General features: G+C 40.5%; 1 protein-coding gene across 3 annotated transcripts; it reads left to right on the forward strand.

Annotated features, from left to right (window-relative positions):
* The first annotated feature begins 254 nt into the window (after positions 1-254).
* opn4xa (opsin 4xa) lies at positions 255-14,866 on the forward strand. Of its 3 annotated transcripts, none has more exons than XM_086053138.1 (10): positions 255-314; positions 7,312-7,447; positions 10,416-10,549; positions 10,728-10,931; positions 11,019-11,190; positions 12,118-12,279; positions 12,354-12,461; positions 12,549-12,726; positions 13,506-13,630; positions 13,715-14,866. In XM_086053138.1, exons 2-9 carry the CDS (start codon positions 7,314-7,316, stop codon positions 13,620-13,622), a joined length of 1,209 nt encoding a protein of 402 aa, XP_085909264.1. In that variant the 5' UTR covers positions 255-314; positions 7,312-7,313; the 3' UTR covers positions 13,623-13,630; positions 13,715-14,866. The 3 variants fall into 3 exon arrangements, 2 of the variants coding, with proteins under 2 accessions (XP_085909264.1, XP_085909263.1); XM_086053137.1 differs by lacking the exon at positions 255-314 and adding an exon at positions 2,780-2,960; XR_015089791.1 differs by lacking the exons at positions 255-314; positions 13,715-14,866 and adding an exon at positions 2,780-2,960 and having other exon boundaries at positions 12,595-12,726.
* The last annotated feature ends 2,271 nt before the right edge of the window (positions 14,867-17,137 follow it).

Below are 17,137 nucleotides of genomic sequence, written 5' to 3' on the forward strand. Positions count from 1 at the left end.
CTATTGATCCAATCAGGGCTTGCGTGTTCACGCAGACGCACTTTCGATCGGAACAAATTATTTTGACTGGCGCGGATTGACCAAATATATCGGAAATAGTAGTAGTAGGAGAAGCAGCCACGGCAACTTCCGTGTCACATCACTCCGTCCATTTTTTTTTTTTTACATATTTTTTACATTTGCGCTGTTACGTCGAATGAACACTTCCTAATGACCAGTTCAGTCTTGCGCCCGCCCTGTCTTTCACTCTGTATGCTTCTACTAGTTTACGGCAATAACATAAACACGTATACTGACATCACAGACAAAGGCAGGTAAAGCGAGTTTGTTCCGAAATTTCTGTATATGTGTTTTCATGCGCGGCGGTCGCATCATCATCATTCGACATAAACCACCCCTCTCGTTCGGAATAAAATCTTAATTGGAATGGGCTTGATCAGGTCCGAATATTCAGAATGGGGTGTGTACATGAAGCATTTTTATTCAGATCAGGTTTTTAATCCGAATAAATGTGTCCATGTAAACGTAGCCCATCGTAGCTATTTTTTTGTCAGGATGGGTGCACCCAAAAATTAAATGTTTTTAATGGATGGAAAGGATTTGAATTCTTACTTGGTTTGAAAAAGTAACTGGCATGATGATAAATAAATAAAGTCAAAAGACGAACTAAAATGAAAACCCCCAATTTGTTATAACCTTGCCACACACATCAAGATTCACAAGTGTAAATATTAGACAGGTTTTGCATTCGCGATTGTCGGCCATGACTTTCCCAAGCACACCGGGGAAGAAACAACACTAACACACCACAGGATAATGTGGTAATGATAATAATAAGTTAAGGACATCCGATAATCGGGCCTTTGCTGATTTTGATAGCAAGGGGCGGAAAATGCTGACATTTGGAATGTATGATAATGTATAAGGTGTGTACCTTTCTCAAGAAATTGCACATGATACACAAAATCGGAACTTGTTTAACAATATATCACCAGACTAGGTATAAAAATGAGAAACGTTAAAGGCCAGACGGTGCTGCAGTTGTCTGCTCAGTTGCGCGTGAGCCGATTAGCGCTGGGACGCTTTTATCTGAGTGCTTTTCTCAGGATTCTTCTTACACACGGCTAAGCATGTGAACAAATCTGATACTATGGATGAGCTTTGTCCCTTTTCCACCAGAGATTTCGCAATTCTCAAAGCACTTGACTGAGAGACGCATCATCGTCTTGCTCACCCCCTGAAAGCCTCTATGGGACTGATATATACATTTCATGCCAAAACTATAGATAAGCATTTGGTTTGTTCTGATACGAGCAGTCATTCGTACAATTTTGCTTTGACTTGTGATCATAAGCGCCCGTTTTTGCAAATACTGTAGTGAGCATTTCATGAAAAAAGAGGCTTTAAGTTTACTGTGCCTACTTAACATAAACCGAAGAGGTGTATTTTAAGAGCAATAATGATATAACTGCTCACAGGAATATAATCTTTATCCTTTAAGAACAACAAAAGGAGCAGCACATTGAATTGGACTGCAGCATTAAATCATGATATGCAAAATGTTTAATGCTACATCCTACTTATTATTACTCGGGACTGATTAATACGGATTTCTTTAGGCTGTTGCGGATTCCGATATTTGGCAGGGGAAAAAAACTCTGTTAGCCGATTAATCGGATGACTTTTTTGTTTTTTTTGGTTTAAATATCTAATCCGTACAACAATAAATATATGAAATACACAGGCAGAACATACTACACACATACAGGATATACTTCCAGACATTGTGTCTTAAAGGGCATAGGAGAGGATGGAAAAGGAAGTAATTCATTCAGCACAACATTCTGTCAACCATGCATGACCATTTTCATTTTTATTTTTGAAAAGACCTAATATTGGCCGATAAAATCGGCCAGGCCCTAATTATTCCATGGGCTCTAATTATTACACTGTTTTTATAAAGTACAGAGTACAAGTGAGAATGCGAGGCTTGCGATGCTATGACATGTTTTCCCAAGGTACAGTAAAATGTGAACAGGTTTGTTATTGTTTTTTTCAATCAAATGTTTTTTGTTTGGTGTGATAATTGCTGCAATGTGGCTTTGAACAACCGGCAAACGCTCCATCCATGATAGACAAGGTAAGGTTTCAGTAATCATGGCCTTCAATAATCAAGTCATTTTTTTTCAGAAAACACAAAAAACTGAACCATATTATTGTTATTATATTTATGAATAAATTAATCACGGTGGTAAAATTGAATGATCTGTTTAACTAAGGATGTAGGCAATTTTAGTAGAGGTGGCCAGCCACCTGAGGAGATGTTCAAGGCAATTTTTTTTTTTTTTTGTTGGTCAAAATATGACAGGTCAGTGAACCCATGTAGCTCAAATAACCTGTTAACGGTTAAGAGGGTGGTAATCATTTCTGTCTCCAGTCAGTTTTCCCACAAGTTAGCAGACTACTTTTAATCGTTACTTTTTGAAATCAGCCGAGACTTTATGGACTGACTGATTAATCAAGCTAATGTCTTTCTTTCTTTTTCTTTCTCTTTCTTTGTTTCTTTTTTTTTTTCTTTGTTTCTTTGTTTGTTTGTTTGTTTCTTTCTTTCTTTCAATTATCTGTATTACTGATATATGATAAATGTGCCCCCTCCCCTCTCCATCACAGCCTCTTTCCACCTTTTCAAGCCAGCAGACGTGTGTTGCCCTGCAAGTGCATGCGCACAAAACCACACACTGGCTTGATCAATTCACAGTGCCAAATGTGTGATGGGTTGCCAGCAGGGGGATGGTCAATGTGCTGCCGCTTGTTTTCTGTCAGAGTATTTTCATATTCTCTCAGTGTGCAGCAGTTCACCGATGCCTCACTGTATGACTTGAATCTCCCACTTGAGGATTAAGGGGGTGCGCATACAGCGAAAAGACACAGGCTTCATATTCTCCGCACAAAAAAAAAAGGTAAAGTCACTTTTTTATTACAGCATGACTTTATCAAGCATTTGTCCGTTAGCCGCCGTTAAATGTTCGTTATGCACAGACTTCCAAAATCTGGATTTTAATTCTGTAATTTGGGGCAGGGCTATTACTTTGCTGTTTTGACCATGAGAGTTATAGACTGTGGCACTTTATCAGGTACAGAACCACTACAAGATCAGATAACTTAGGTAGTTGGTCAAAACGGAGCCTGCACTCTTTCTAATTACATACTGTATTTTTAAAAATGTGGAAAAATTGATGAAATGAATGAAATGAAATTATATTTAAGCTACATGGGTTCACTGGGTCATTTATTTAAAAAAAAATATATGTATGTATGTATGTATGTGTATCTATATACGGTGTGTGTGTCCGTGTATGTATGTATGTATGTATCTATATCTATATGTATAATTTATTTCAACTACATTTTTTTTTTTTTTACAAAGCTTGGAACAGATATTTACTTGACACATACAACTGATACAACTAATATGGTATTTAAATTTGGCTCTGCAAAGTGTGCAAAATATTTTGGATTCCTCCAATGAGCAACTTTTTGAAGTAAAACCACATAAAAGTCTGTCTTTGCGATAGTGACTCTCCTCTAGGTTTGGCTGCAAAGTGAGCAGAGGTCAGCTGCCACTGGAAGTAAATTAAACTGAGTTAATTTTTTTTAACGCTTTATAAAATTTTCATTCATCTCCATAGTTAACATTTTAACTTTGACAGCCATCTCTATCTATCTCTATCTCTTTCTCTCTCTCTCTCTATCTCTCTATCTATCTATCTATCTATCTATCTATCTATCTATCTATCTATCTCTCTCTCTCTCTCCATCTCTCTCTCACTCTCTCTATCTCTATCTCTGTATCTCTCTCTATAACTCGTTATCTCTCTCTATTTCTCTCCATCTCTCTATCAATCTCTCTATCTCTTTCTATATCCCGCTATCTCTCGCTATCTCTCTCTATCTCTCTCTATCTATATTTCTATCCCTCTAGCTCTATCCCTCTCTATCTCTCTCTATCCCTCCATCTATCTATATCTCTATCTTTATCTCTCTCTGTCTCTCTCTATCTATACCTCTATCTATATATCTATCTATATCTATATCTCTATCGCTCTCTCTCTCTCTCTATCTCTCTCCATCTCTTTCTTTCTATCTCTATCTCTCTATCTCATCCCTATCCCTCTATATCTCTCGCTATCTCTGTCTCTCTATCTCTATCCCTCTCTATCTACATCTCTCTATCTATCTCCCTCTCCCTCTCTCCATCTCTATCTATCTATATCTCTATCTCTATCTATCTCTATCTCTATCTATCTCTATCTCTCTCTCTGTCTCTCTCTATTTCTCTCTCTCTCTCTATCTCTCTCTCTATCTATCTCTATCTCTATCTATATCCCTCTCTCTCTCTCTGTCTCTCTCTATTTCTCTCTCTCTCTCTATCTCTCTCTCTCTCTCTATCTATCTATCTATCTATCTATCTCTATACAGACGGCCATTTAAAATTAGAGGCTGACCGGCCTGTAGCACATACAATTCTTTTTTCCCCCGGAAAAAAAAAAAGGCGAATGACGGACAACGGAAGGGTAGCCACGCTGCAGACGGATGACGAATAACAGATGCTCAATTTGTAGTAAAATGCCCAGCTCTGGATATATAAATAGATATAGATATATAGACATATATATAGATGGATATGGATACATAGATAGATATTGACATAAACTAATATTAGAAGTATATTAGATTAGGTTTCTCCAAGGCAATTATTGATATTGTACATTGACTGTCATGAAATGAATCTATGACAGTTTCACCCGATGACTTGTCCAGTCCAATCATAAAAAAACATAACAGAAAAACGTAAAGATATTAATTACAACTCCATGGTTTAACCTAACCAATTGTTAATATGTATATTAACTTAAATTATTCTCAAACCTTATGGCTTCTTCAACATAATTATTACAAAAGAAAATCTAAAAACTTATCTATTGTATATGGTCATAAATCTAGATTAGAAATGCATTTCTGCCATCCAGTTATTGCAGAAATATAATACAGGTAAAAATCTATAATGACTTTTGTACAGTCAGAAAAATCACTTGAAAATTAAAAAATAAATAAATAAATAAAAAAAAAGCCCCCCCCCAAAAGTTGCAAAACTAAAACTGCAATGGACTCCCTTGTCATTGCTATATGATGAAGAAATGAACTGGTGTACTGTAGAATAAGAAAGTGTCTTTGTGTGAACACGCAGTTGTGCGAATAGCTGCCTGATGCTTCTGTGGGCTGTCAAAGTGAGCACGGCCCAAGCAGACATGCGCTGGCTTTATGCGTCTCGTGCGCTGGACGAAGCCTTGATGCCTAGTAAGTGGAAGTAAAAGGTGACTGAGGGTCCGTCTGACGCACGAGCCTTTACTAAGCACAGAGGGGGGGGGGGGGCAAGGGTGGCTTGGTTGGGGGCTCTCGGTGTGACCATGAGATGCGGGTGTGTGCACGTGCAGGCACTGGTGGGAAGTAACAATGTACAAATTCTCACAGTTCATGTTGACTGTAAAACTAGAGATAATAAAAGAGTGTTACGTGTACATTTAACCAAACCAAATTCACTTCATCCATCCATCCATCCATCATCGATACCGCTTATCCTCACAAGGGTCGCGGGGCGGGCTGCAGCCTATCCCAGCAGTCTTCTGGGACACCCTGAATTGGTTGCCAGCCAATCGCAGGGCACACTTAATCTTCATGCTAACAAACAATACTCATATGCATATATTCTTTATCCTCTGCGAAAAACGCCTATCATTGCAGCTTAGTTCACACGGTTTGCGTTTCATCATCAAATCTTAAGTGTACACCCTGGTGGCTGTGGCACACATACCAGAGGAGCGATATAACGCCCATCAAATTATCCTTGAGATTTTGATTGATTGAGATCTAGTGTTTTTATAAAGAAAAAAAAAAGAAAAGGGAAAGCAGCGACACTGAGGAATGTAAACCCGGGAGCATTACCGACATATGATGCAACAGATTCGGACGCCAGGTATTCCCCATCTGTGGCTTGAGAGAATTGTTCGATGATGTTATTTTTTTCATTATTTGTCGTTAACAACAATAACCTTGCTTTTAACAGAATCATTTTTTGTTACACAACTACCTGTACTTTTACTTGAGTAGAGTGGGTACTTTTGCCACCTCTTTGTGCATGCACGTGGAGGTTGACAGAATCTAAAAAAAAAAAATAATAATAAGGGTCGGGGGGGGTAAAGTAAACATTTGACCAAATTTTGTTTGATGTTTCCCAATAACATAACGGGAAGCATGTTTAGAGCGCTGATAATATTGTGCAAACCGGCGCACGCGCACTCCAGTCCATCACATTAACAAAACATGGAAATCCTTTTATAATCAGGGCTCTGTCTGTGAACTGTCCACACGGAAAAGCGTCCCCGTTTTTCATAATCACAAAAGTCTTGACTTAATCGCCTCTTTGGTAAATGTGTTGGGAGGCAGCACGGAGTTGGATAATTGTGACTGATTGAAGACTCGCACTGCACGCACATCCGGCCCATCATTAATTGTCATCTGTGTTTGTTCCTACTTGAGTTGATTTGGAGTGTGAACGTTTGTTTTGCTTGTGTCCTGAAGGTGACTATCTCAAAATGCACCAGTTTAACCGAAAGGCTTCCTTTCCCATTATGCTGGCAGTGAACAAAACAGGCATCTTCAATTTACAAAAAAAAAAAAAAAAGAGGTTTCAAGCAGATTATTGCCACTCCCAATTGAAGTTTACTGTCAAACTAAACATAAACAACCACATACATTTGCCTTAGCTTAGCTTATTGCTAACAAACAATGCAACACACCATACACAGGCTAACGAGTAGCATCAGTCTTTGTGTTATAACCCTTTAAGCAACGGACGTTTGAACACAAAAAGTGGAGCAACACATATAGACCGACATTATCACGGTACCCAGAGGCGTATTTTCTTTGTATGATATTACTGCATCTTACAAAGCTTAGTGACTGTCTCCATGAATAAAAAAAAAATTAAAAAATTAAATAAGTGATGTTTTTGCAAGTATGAAAATTCAGCCCAATGCCAGTGATATGTACCCATGGCAAGAAATCAAAATGTGGAAAGCCCCTGTCGCTGAAATGCACAGGTTAAATGTCGACAATTTTCCTTGCCCGTTTCCACTCTTCTTGGCAATCCACTTGTTCCCTGACAATCGTGCCATGTTTTTGTGGTTCAATTAAAAAAAAAAAAAGTAGTACGGTAAATTGTATTAGTCACCATATGTTTGTTTGCTCCAGAAATGGACCGACAACACAGCTTCTATCGGCAGGTGGATGTCCAGGATCACGTTCACTACATCGTCGCTTTTTTCGTCCTCGTCATCGGAACAGTGGGTGTGACCGGAAATGCCTTGGTCATGTATGCATTTTTCTGGTAAGAGTCTTTTGCTTTGCTTATTCTATTAAACATTTACTTTAATCATCTCATTTAAATTTCCCATTCTCAAAGCTCGAGTGGTGTTGTATTCAGTGGTGTTTATTAAAAAAAAATAATAATCATTTATACAAATGAACCGTGCGCATCCCACATTGTAACAAATCTTTTTTCCAAGTGAGAAAAAAATGTAGGGAAACCTTGCACAGGTTGTCCAATAATTGTTTTGTGAAGGGATGGTTGGTCATAGAACGCATTGATTCCAATATTGTAAAAGACATTTGCTTATACTGTGTGTACTTTACGAATACGAAACCTGGATACTGCAACAGCAGCATTTAGATGGCACATATACCAAATTCCTCTGTCGTGGAACAAAACACTGACTGCAGTGTGCAGGAAGTTGTCAAAGAGCAGAAATAATTTCACTGGGAACCAACTGGCAAATTACATTTTTAAGGACACAGATTGAAAAGGTGGACATTATGAAGTGTGGGGAAGCATTAATGGGATGTCCTGATCTAATGCTCTAAATGGGTGAAAAAAACTATACTGTATGACCGTATTAGTAAAGAGCATATACAGTAGACCCCCGCTATTTGCAGTTGATAGGGACTGGGATGGCCTGTGAAAATCTTCAATTAATTGACTCCCATTCAATTGTATTGAAAATATAATTATGAAAATATATGCAGGTACTGTATATTTTTCTAACCCCAAAAATTCTTGGATAAGCAAGGATATACTACCATTAAGCATTTTTCACGATAAAAGGGGGGTTGCTGTCTCGCACCCACGGAGTCATCAGTTCACTGATTTTTTTTTTTTCCCCGATATTTTTCAAAAAAATGTTGTTTTTTTTTTTTTTGCCCCCCCCCCCCCAAAAAAAAAAACAACCCATAAAATATTTTTGAAAAATCAGTGAACAGGTGACTCCGTGGGTGCCAAGCCGCAACTATGCGGGGCCTGACTTCTACATCTGTTACACAAGTTTTTCACAATAATATCTTTTATTTTACGACTACAGGACTAATAGAATGAACCATGACTCTTTGTGGCTGGGCGGTTCATGTGAGTGGAAGATTAGCTTGATTCTGTTACTTTTTTGGTTTGTCCCCAGCCCCCCCCCCCCGATATATGTTCTTGATTCAGTGCACAGGATCCAATGTCACAAGCTCAGACACAATGGCCTTTGCAGAGGCCGGCGGGCATTCAATACCAGGAAACAACCAAGTGATTTGCCAAATGCATTACGTAAATCAATAGAAAATACTAACTCCCGTTTTACATTTGGGCCGTCAACTTAACTAGCAACTACAGCATTAGGCTCCTCCCCTATCTGCTCCTACACTATGTTATATTGATAAACACTTTCTGGACACTTCATTTGGTAGACTAGGACAATCTAATAATATCCAATAGTAGTGAGCAGCCCAATTAGTTAATATTATTCAATTCAGTTCATTCTTCCTCAGTCACCTGACTGCAACCTTCCTTTGAGGAAGCAGAGTCTGGGAACTCTGAGGCGAAGTCATCCAGGAGCGACTCAGAATCGAGCCGCTGCTCCTCCGCATTGAGAGGAGCCAGATGAGTTGGCTCAGACATGTGGTTAGGATGCCTCCCGGACGCCTCCCTGGTGAGGTGTTCTGGGCACATCCCACCTGGAGGAGGCTCCGGCGATGACTCAGGACACGCTGGAAAGACGATGTCTCCCTGCTGGCCTGGGAGCGCCTCGTGATTCCCCCGGAAGAGCCAGACGAAGTGGCTTGGGGAGAGGGAAGCCTTGGGCTTGATGCACTTCTGATGTTAAGAGGACCACTTGAAACGTCGAGCGCTCGATAGCCATCGACGAGTAAGCCGAAAGAGCGGGGAGCGCAAACCAAGTGTCAGGCACAACACCGAGACTGTATTAAGTTCCGTGGTCCAGGGGGAATCTCCAAGCACTTGCCTGATAGGTCAACATACAAATACACTCCAGTTGTACGCGAGTAAATGCGGAAGGGATCAACTTACATTCTCCCAGAGAAGGGTCACTGAATGTCTGTATTGACAAATACTGCTTTGATTTGGAAATCCTTGGGGATTCTGGACCGCAGTGTTCGGCCAGTAATCCATTTGAACTCAACGGTCATTTATAATTGGCTCTTTGATCGTAGTAACACTTTTCCATCAACGCTTCCCTCTGTCTTTGCTAACTGGTGAGCTGTGAAAATCAAAATGCTGTACATGCAAACAAAGGCGCTTATTCAGGGGGGTGGAGAAGTCACTAGCAGCAAAGCAACACCAGCGCAGTCAATACTCAATCTCTTTTTGAAAGCAACCGACGTATGGGCTCGGTCGCCACATCTCCACTTCGAAAACGTCACCAAACGTTGGAATATGCGCTGTTTTCCGGAAAGCGGTTAGCTAACACAAATTTCTCACTGCGGATTTCTTTACATTTTGGATTTGGTTCTTAAAGTGGAAGTCAACCAAACATTTTTTTTTTTTCAAGAAAATGTTCTATGCAAGCCCACTAGTTGAAACAAAGCAATATGATTTGATATGAAATATGAGTTAAGCAGCAAAATCCATCCGTTTTTAGCCCACTCAGGGGGCGGCCATTTTGTCACTTCTGTCGACTGAAAATGACATCACAGACCCTCAGGGCTCAGATAACGACCAATCATGGCTCATTTGTTTTCTGAAGCTGAGTTATGATTGGCGGCAAGTGTTTATGTACACTTTCTGTAACTTCCACTAACGGCCCAGGCGAAACTTTGCTCCTGCCAGACATGCAAATTCTAGACATTTTAACATTTTTAACATAACATATTACACACCAATAACGGGTTTCCTACTTAGACAGGGCTTTGGATGGCATCTTGGAATGTAATATGTGCAGGATTACTGTATTTGTATTAACACAATTTAAAAAGTCCAATTTCCGTACAATGTCCGCTTTAAAATGGGATTGTTTGTGTTTCAGTAACAAGAAGCTACGCACTCCTCCCAACTTTTTCATCATGAACCTGGCAGTCAGCGACTTCCTCATGGCCACCACTCAGTCGCCCATCTTCTTTGTCAACTCCCTCTACAAGGGCTGGATTTTTGGCGAAACGGGTATTGTATCTGTTTCTCACGCTTACGATTATCTTCGTCCATTCATTAATTCATCACTTGTTCACCCTGACAAGATTTTCATGCCAACACCACTACTGAGGAAAAAAAGTCCGTCCGTCCGTCCGTCCGTCCATCCATCGTTCAGTTAGTTGGTATTTTAATGTCGCTGTCTTTCCAGGTTGTAAAATTTACGCCTTCTGCGGAGCCTTGTTCGGAATCACGTCCATGATCAACCTTTTGGCCATCTCTGTGGATCGCTACATCGTCATCACCAAGCCTCTGCGGGCCTTACAATGGACCTCGAAGCGACGCACTTGCGTCATCATTTGTCTGGTGTGGCTGTACTCTCTGGCCTGGAGCCTCGCGCCGCTTCTCGGGTGGAGTACGTAACGGACTTACTCGCAGTGTCTTCCATTATATACCTGACCGTGCGTCGTCGTCGTCGTCGTCGTCCACGTTTGTCTTGAAGGTTCTTACATACCCGAAGGCCTGATGACCTCGTGCACGTGGGACTACGTGACGTCGACGCCCGCCAATAAAAGCTACACCTTGATGCTATGCTGCTTTGTCTTCTTCATCCCGCTGGGCATCATATCCTACTGCTACCTGTGCATGTTCCTGGCTACTCGCCACGCTAGCAGGTGAAAATGCGTTGTTTTGCGCAGTTGTTTGCTATTTGTCCCTTAGCAAGAGTGAACGGTGTTTGTTTGTTGTGTAAAAGTGAAAGAAGGCGAAGTAACACGACACCGCCACTAAAAGTGGTGACGTAAGGACATGCGCAGGATGTTGTTGTAGTTGACGGCATCATCTGCATATATCAATATATGCTTTTTCCAATTCCAATTCCGAGTTTGTGCAAAATGTGCAGGGTAACTTAAACATTTTTTTCCATTGAAATGAATGAATTGGAATGCAATTCATCTGTTCTAGCCTCGCAAAAAACATCTGCAAAAATGTTTGTTTTTTTAATGAGAATGGCACCCTATAATATTGTGCTTCATAAAAACATGGAGTATTGGCATAATTAGAGAAAGTGAAGAATCAAACTGTTTTTTTCAATTCAGTGGACATTGTCCAGCTCCTCATTTGGTTTGCCACCAGGGGGAAATACATACAAATAGGCAGCACATGTTAATCAATATTAATGTAAGTCATTATTTACAGAGGATAAAGAATACATGCTTGTGAGTATTGTTATATTACCTGGCTGCGTGTGTTGCGCCACCCTTTGTGTTTAAGTATCCGTTGCTTACAGGATTATAGGACTGACGCGGATGCTATTCGTTAGCCTGTCTCTGGCTTTTCCCAGTATGTGTTAGCATTAAGCTCCTTTAGGGCACAGTTATGTGCTTGTTTTAAATCCAGAACGTATAATTGTTTTTGTTTTATGTTTAGTTTGACACTAAACTGTAACCGTGAGTTGAGTTATCCTCCATATAGCGCTAGCACCTTGACTTTTTGCTCGGCAAAAAAAAAAAGAAAATTAAAATCAGCCGAACAATTGCTCGTATCTCGAAAAACTCAAGACCTCGCTCTACACACTTAATTCGTCTCTTGTGTCCTGCCAGGGAAGTGGAGAAGTTGGGCTCTCAGGTGAGGAAGTCGACGCTGATTCAGCAGCAGACCATCAAGACGGAGTGGAAGTTGGCCAAGATTGCCTTTGTCGTGATCATCGTGTTTGTGCTCTCCTGGTCACCCTACGCATGTGTCACACTCATTGCCTGGGCGGGGTAAATATGAAAAAAAAAAAAAAGTAGAATAACCGCCGATGTACACGTTCTGACACGCAGAAAACGCATTTCAGATATGCAAGCATCCTGAACCCCTACTCCAAAGCCGTCCCGGCGGTGATTGCCAAGGCCTCGGCCATCTACAACCCTTTCATCTATGCCATAATTCACTCTAAATACAGGTGAGAGCGCAACGTTCAGCAAATCAAGAAACGTGAGCTTGAAACTGATACGAGGCCTTTGTCTGAATCATCACTGCGCTTCGACAGGGACACTCTAGCTGAAAAAGTCCCCTGTCTACACTTCCTCGCACAGGCCCCCCGGAGGGACGCCATGTCAATGTCACAGAGCCAGTCGTCCTTCAGGGACTCGATGCTGAGCAGACAATCATCTGTCTCCAAAAACAAGTTTCTGCAGGTTTCCTCGTCCTTATCCACAATGGACACTGTGAGTTTGGACATTGTGGCTCTGTCACAAGTACAGTAGTCCCCCACATATTCACAGTTCAAACTGGTGGAGCTAGCAAGGGGGGGTCGCGGGGGCACTGCCCCCCACCGAAATATGATTGGACCCCGCAGGTGCAAGGCCAGATTTTGGGGTATTTTTTGATTTGTTTTCTGGGATTTTTTTTTTTTTCCACATTTCTCCCCATTCTCCATAGAGAACATATACCCAAATGAATGTCTATTGGCATTTTCTGACCCTGACCATAACGCTTGCGATAGCCTTGCCCACCCCATGACTCCCCCAAGGATAAAAGTCTAGCTCCGCCACTGACTCGGACTCACCTACTTGCGGGTTTTGTGCTCTTTCTAAAACACTCTGCCAATGAAGCCTTGTCTAAATAGCAACGTAGCACAGGAAGGTATTTCATGTCGATGAAGAAGTTACGAGAGATTTTACTACTGCATCAGCGATGGACAACGGCACTTTCTGACTTTCACACAACGTGCAAACTAAGGAGCCTGTCACACATTTAAAAAACATACACGGTACTTTCATATTTGTGATTTGTGATCCATTTTACGTGATCATATTTCCCTTTCTGGAAATGACTTTCTTCATGCTTCTGATTGGCTAAAATTTTTTTTAAAAAAGGAGCCACAGTGCCCCCTGTTGCTTAGTCATCCGCTTGACAGCCTGGGAATGTGTAATTCATGTAAACGCTTACCTGCATACTGTATACAAAATGCATATATAAATGTGCCCATTCCATCCCCATGCAGCAAGTTTGCAGCGATGTGGAGCTTAATCAAATGGACCAGAACCCTTATCCGAGGTCCAGCTATTCCTTTGGAGCGCTAAAGGAAAAAGATCAAAGCCAAGACAAAAGACCACAATGATCGTGCAGGTGAAGCGCATCTCCAACTGTAGATTAAAACTATTGTCATGTCAAGCACAAGATTGTAAACGAAGATTTCCACTGAAATTCTAGACCCCTATCCTCGAGCGAAACACACTCCAAACATGTGAGCTGAGTCATGGTCCCGCTCCAGGCTCGGTGGAGGAAAAGGGAGGAGGAGCCTGATGACTGGTACTTGGTCTTCTACAAGAGACAGTGGGTATACGTGAATCAAAGAGGGACACAGCAAGTCCAGAGGGAAGGAGAAGTGAAAGTCACGCAGGCTCCAAGTCCAGACAGACTCTGGAAAACACGGAGTGTGTCCACTCCCACAACCATCAAAGACAGCGTTGCTGGACTGTGTGGAAAAAGAAAGACGTGGTCATTACTTGATTTGTACTGTCCAGTCTGGATTGTTAAACAACACCTCTCCTCAAATAGTGAGCGCTACTAAAATTCCGATTTTGTTTTCTATCAATTGACAGAATTAGGACATGCGTCATCATGACAGCTGGAAAAAAAACAACAAAAAAAAACAATCAGATATCTTCAGAGTAGAATCAGGCCTCTTCCAAAAGATAGAATTCCGATATGTATCGCATTTCTGCCAATGTGAGTACAGATCAAATATAACCCCGTAAATGCCCAATTGGACATCATCAATACACACCAACTGATGACTTGATATATACATGCACGTTTGCCCAAACATTTCAAATAAACACATTGAAAAACAGCCGCTGCAAATGTAGACTACACCGAAAGCATAGACAATCAAATTCATGTTGACATGTGCAGTAAGCAAAATAATCACCTGTGGAGTTATTTCCATACAAGGCCATCTATGTGTTTCATGTGTATGGAACACAGTGTAAACACTCATATGGGATATGTGCCACTTGAAACGTATGCACTGTACATCGAAATAAGACGCTCAATAAAATCAAAAACAGGCATCGAATCGGATTTGGGCGCTTGTACCTGCAGTGTGAATCCAGACGTTGAAGTCTCTTTTTCCACGAGGTGCCTTTATGAGAACCTTTATCACCAAGTGTGCTGAAGACGTTTTTATCAATAACGCACTTGAACAGACAGTGGACAGTATTATTAAAGCGGAAGTCAACCCAAAGACATTTTTTTCAAGAATATGTTCCCAGCAGGCCCACTAGTTAAAACACAGAATTCTGATTAATTTTGCGTTTGTGGAATATAAGTTAAGCAGCAAAATGCACTCGTTTTTAGGCATCTCTGGGGGCGGCCATTTTGTCTTCGGTGGACTGAAAATGACATCACAACTGCTCACAACGACCAATCACGGCTGACCTGTTTTCTGAATCTGAGCTGTGATTGGTCGTTGTGAGCAGTTGTGATGTCATTTTCAGTCGACAGAAGACAAAATGGCCGCCCCCAGAGATAGCTAAAAATGAGTGCATTAACACTTATTCCACAAATGCAATATTTATCTTGCATAGAACATATTCTTGAAAAAAAAAATGTTTGCGTTGACTTCCTCTTTAAGTATCATTCAAATGTCTTTGAATCATCAATCGTCAATTGTATCATCAGACGGATGAATATTTCTAATATTCTTCCCCTCTCAGGCACCATTTAAACTCATTAAAATATTAGAAGCAGCTCTGAATACAATTAAAATACAACCACTATTGTTAAACGAATGCCTCTCTGACTGTTAATCCAAACCCTTATTAACTCATTCGCTGCCACACATTTTCAGACACTCTTTTACCCTAACGTTTGAAAAAAAAAATCCTGGGATTGAATGGCTAGACTGTGAAAAGACAAACACGTGGCAGTGAATGAGTTAAATTACATTGGCGGGTGTACCGAATGTTAAAACAGTTTGTGCCAAACTATTGAGGTAATTGATTAAAAGTACCATGTGACAATTAAAACCACCTTTTGACTACTACTCTGCTGTTTGTACAATCACTATTATTTTAAAGAAATAAAGTAAGAAAAATGAAGGTAAAGGAAACGATACATCACACCTTTTGGGAAGACTTAATAATTAGGCTGGTGTACACACCTACCAAAAATTGGGCTGGATTTGCGCATCATTGTGCTCCAATCACAGCGCGGCACGTAGAAAAGTAAGCAATGGTGTGATAAAATATCACTTCAGTTTGATTTCGTCACGGAAATGCCATGAGTTTCAGGCTAAATTTAATTGAAACATAATGACCAGAGTTTGAGAAAAACATGCAGTTGGATATTCACGTGTTAGAGTGAAACGTATGCCATGTTGAAGAAACGTTATTACGTGGTATTGGCAAATACTTAAATCTAATTGTTCACATATTCAGTCTGACTAAAAGTATCTGTGCATCCTTTTAAGGTGTTAAAACTGTATGTGTGTAAAGTATCACGCTTTACACATCTACGATACAATAATTTGTACCAATCAATCTCATGTTTACATCAGCGGGTTCTTGTGTGTGAACTGGAGCAGCGAGGATGAGGACTCGTGAGAAGGAGATTAGGAGGCTCATGTGGATTTGTTGAACGAGTTGACTCCGTTCGCAGCGTTGACACTTTCTACAATTGGTTTGAGTTTAATCAGCATCAAATTCCTGACAATTTTCATTGTGTTCACTGAGAAATGGCTAAAATCCTTATTTTAAGCAGGGCCTATAGTGATTTATATCGAGCACTATACGCACCACGGCTTTACGTCAAGATAACTGGTTCACTTCAGCGGTTTGACAGCTTTGCACTGGGGGAATTTGCAGCTGGCTGAGCTTCCCATCAGTTTATTCCCATATATTGACATAGTTCACATGCCGCTGAAATCAGATGACCCCGCAGCCAAACATGTCATCCATGTTATCCATCTGATGTGCTGGGCTACTGGCTACAGAATCTCTATTTTCACAATTTCAACACTGACACAACTCTTGATATTCAATCTCAATTGTCATCTTTTTAAGCGCAACATTAAATCGCCCAACCCTTATCAGATGCTGCATGCACATTTTTTGGCTGACCACTAGAGGACACACCAATACTATGTCATTTAGATTGTAGCTGCTATTGTTTGGGGAAGTGGCATCTTCTGGCATGTAGCTACAGTACGGCATTGTGCCCCCAAATTTAAAAAAAAAGTGACTAAACTGAAATGGTTTTCTATTGTTTATTGGCATGACACGTCATTCTTTGCGTTTTGTATGGGGAAATTGTGACCCCTTGTGGAGGGTTATTTGGGAATGATGGAAAATGACACTTATAATTATTGAGAGGAAAATGTCAAAGCCAGTAGGCACACAATTTACAAATAATAATAAAACAAGGGGACAAGCAACAAGCAAAGCAGGTATGAGAACATCTTTACAGTATTCTTAATGACTAGACTGGATTCTAATCAGTATGGGTGTATTCTTTGTTCATGATTCGATATATTTTAAAGAAAATACAAGGTCTACTCCAGTATGTTTTTCATCTGTGTGTGTTGGGGTAGTTTGGGAATTATCAGGTTGATCGTATGTCTAGTAAATTTGA

This window comes from Filicampus tigris, chromosome 15, assembly GCF_054856515.1.
Source record: "Filicampus tigris isolate MCC_2025a chromosome 15, RoL_Ftig_1.0, whole genome shotgun sequence".
Classification (NCBI taxonomy): domain Eukaryota; kingdom Metazoa; phylum Chordata; class Actinopteri; order Syngnathiformes; family Syngnathidae; genus Filicampus; species Filicampus tigris.

Excerpts from the sequence above, each read along its gene's own strand:
- opn4xa (XM_086053138.1), top strand. The coding sequence starts at position 7,314 with ATGGACCGACAACACAGCTTCTATCGGCAGGTGGATGTCCAGGATCAC. Across the intron at positions 10,550-10,727 it reads CTGGATTTTTGGCGAAACGG|GTTGTAAAATTTACGCCTTC; the intron begins GTATTGTATCTG and ends CTGTCTTTCCAG. Across the intron at positions 11,191-12,117 it reads GCTACTCGCCACGCTAGCAG|GGAAGTGGAGAAGTTGGGCT; the intron begins GTGAAAATGCGT and ends GTGTCCTGCCAG.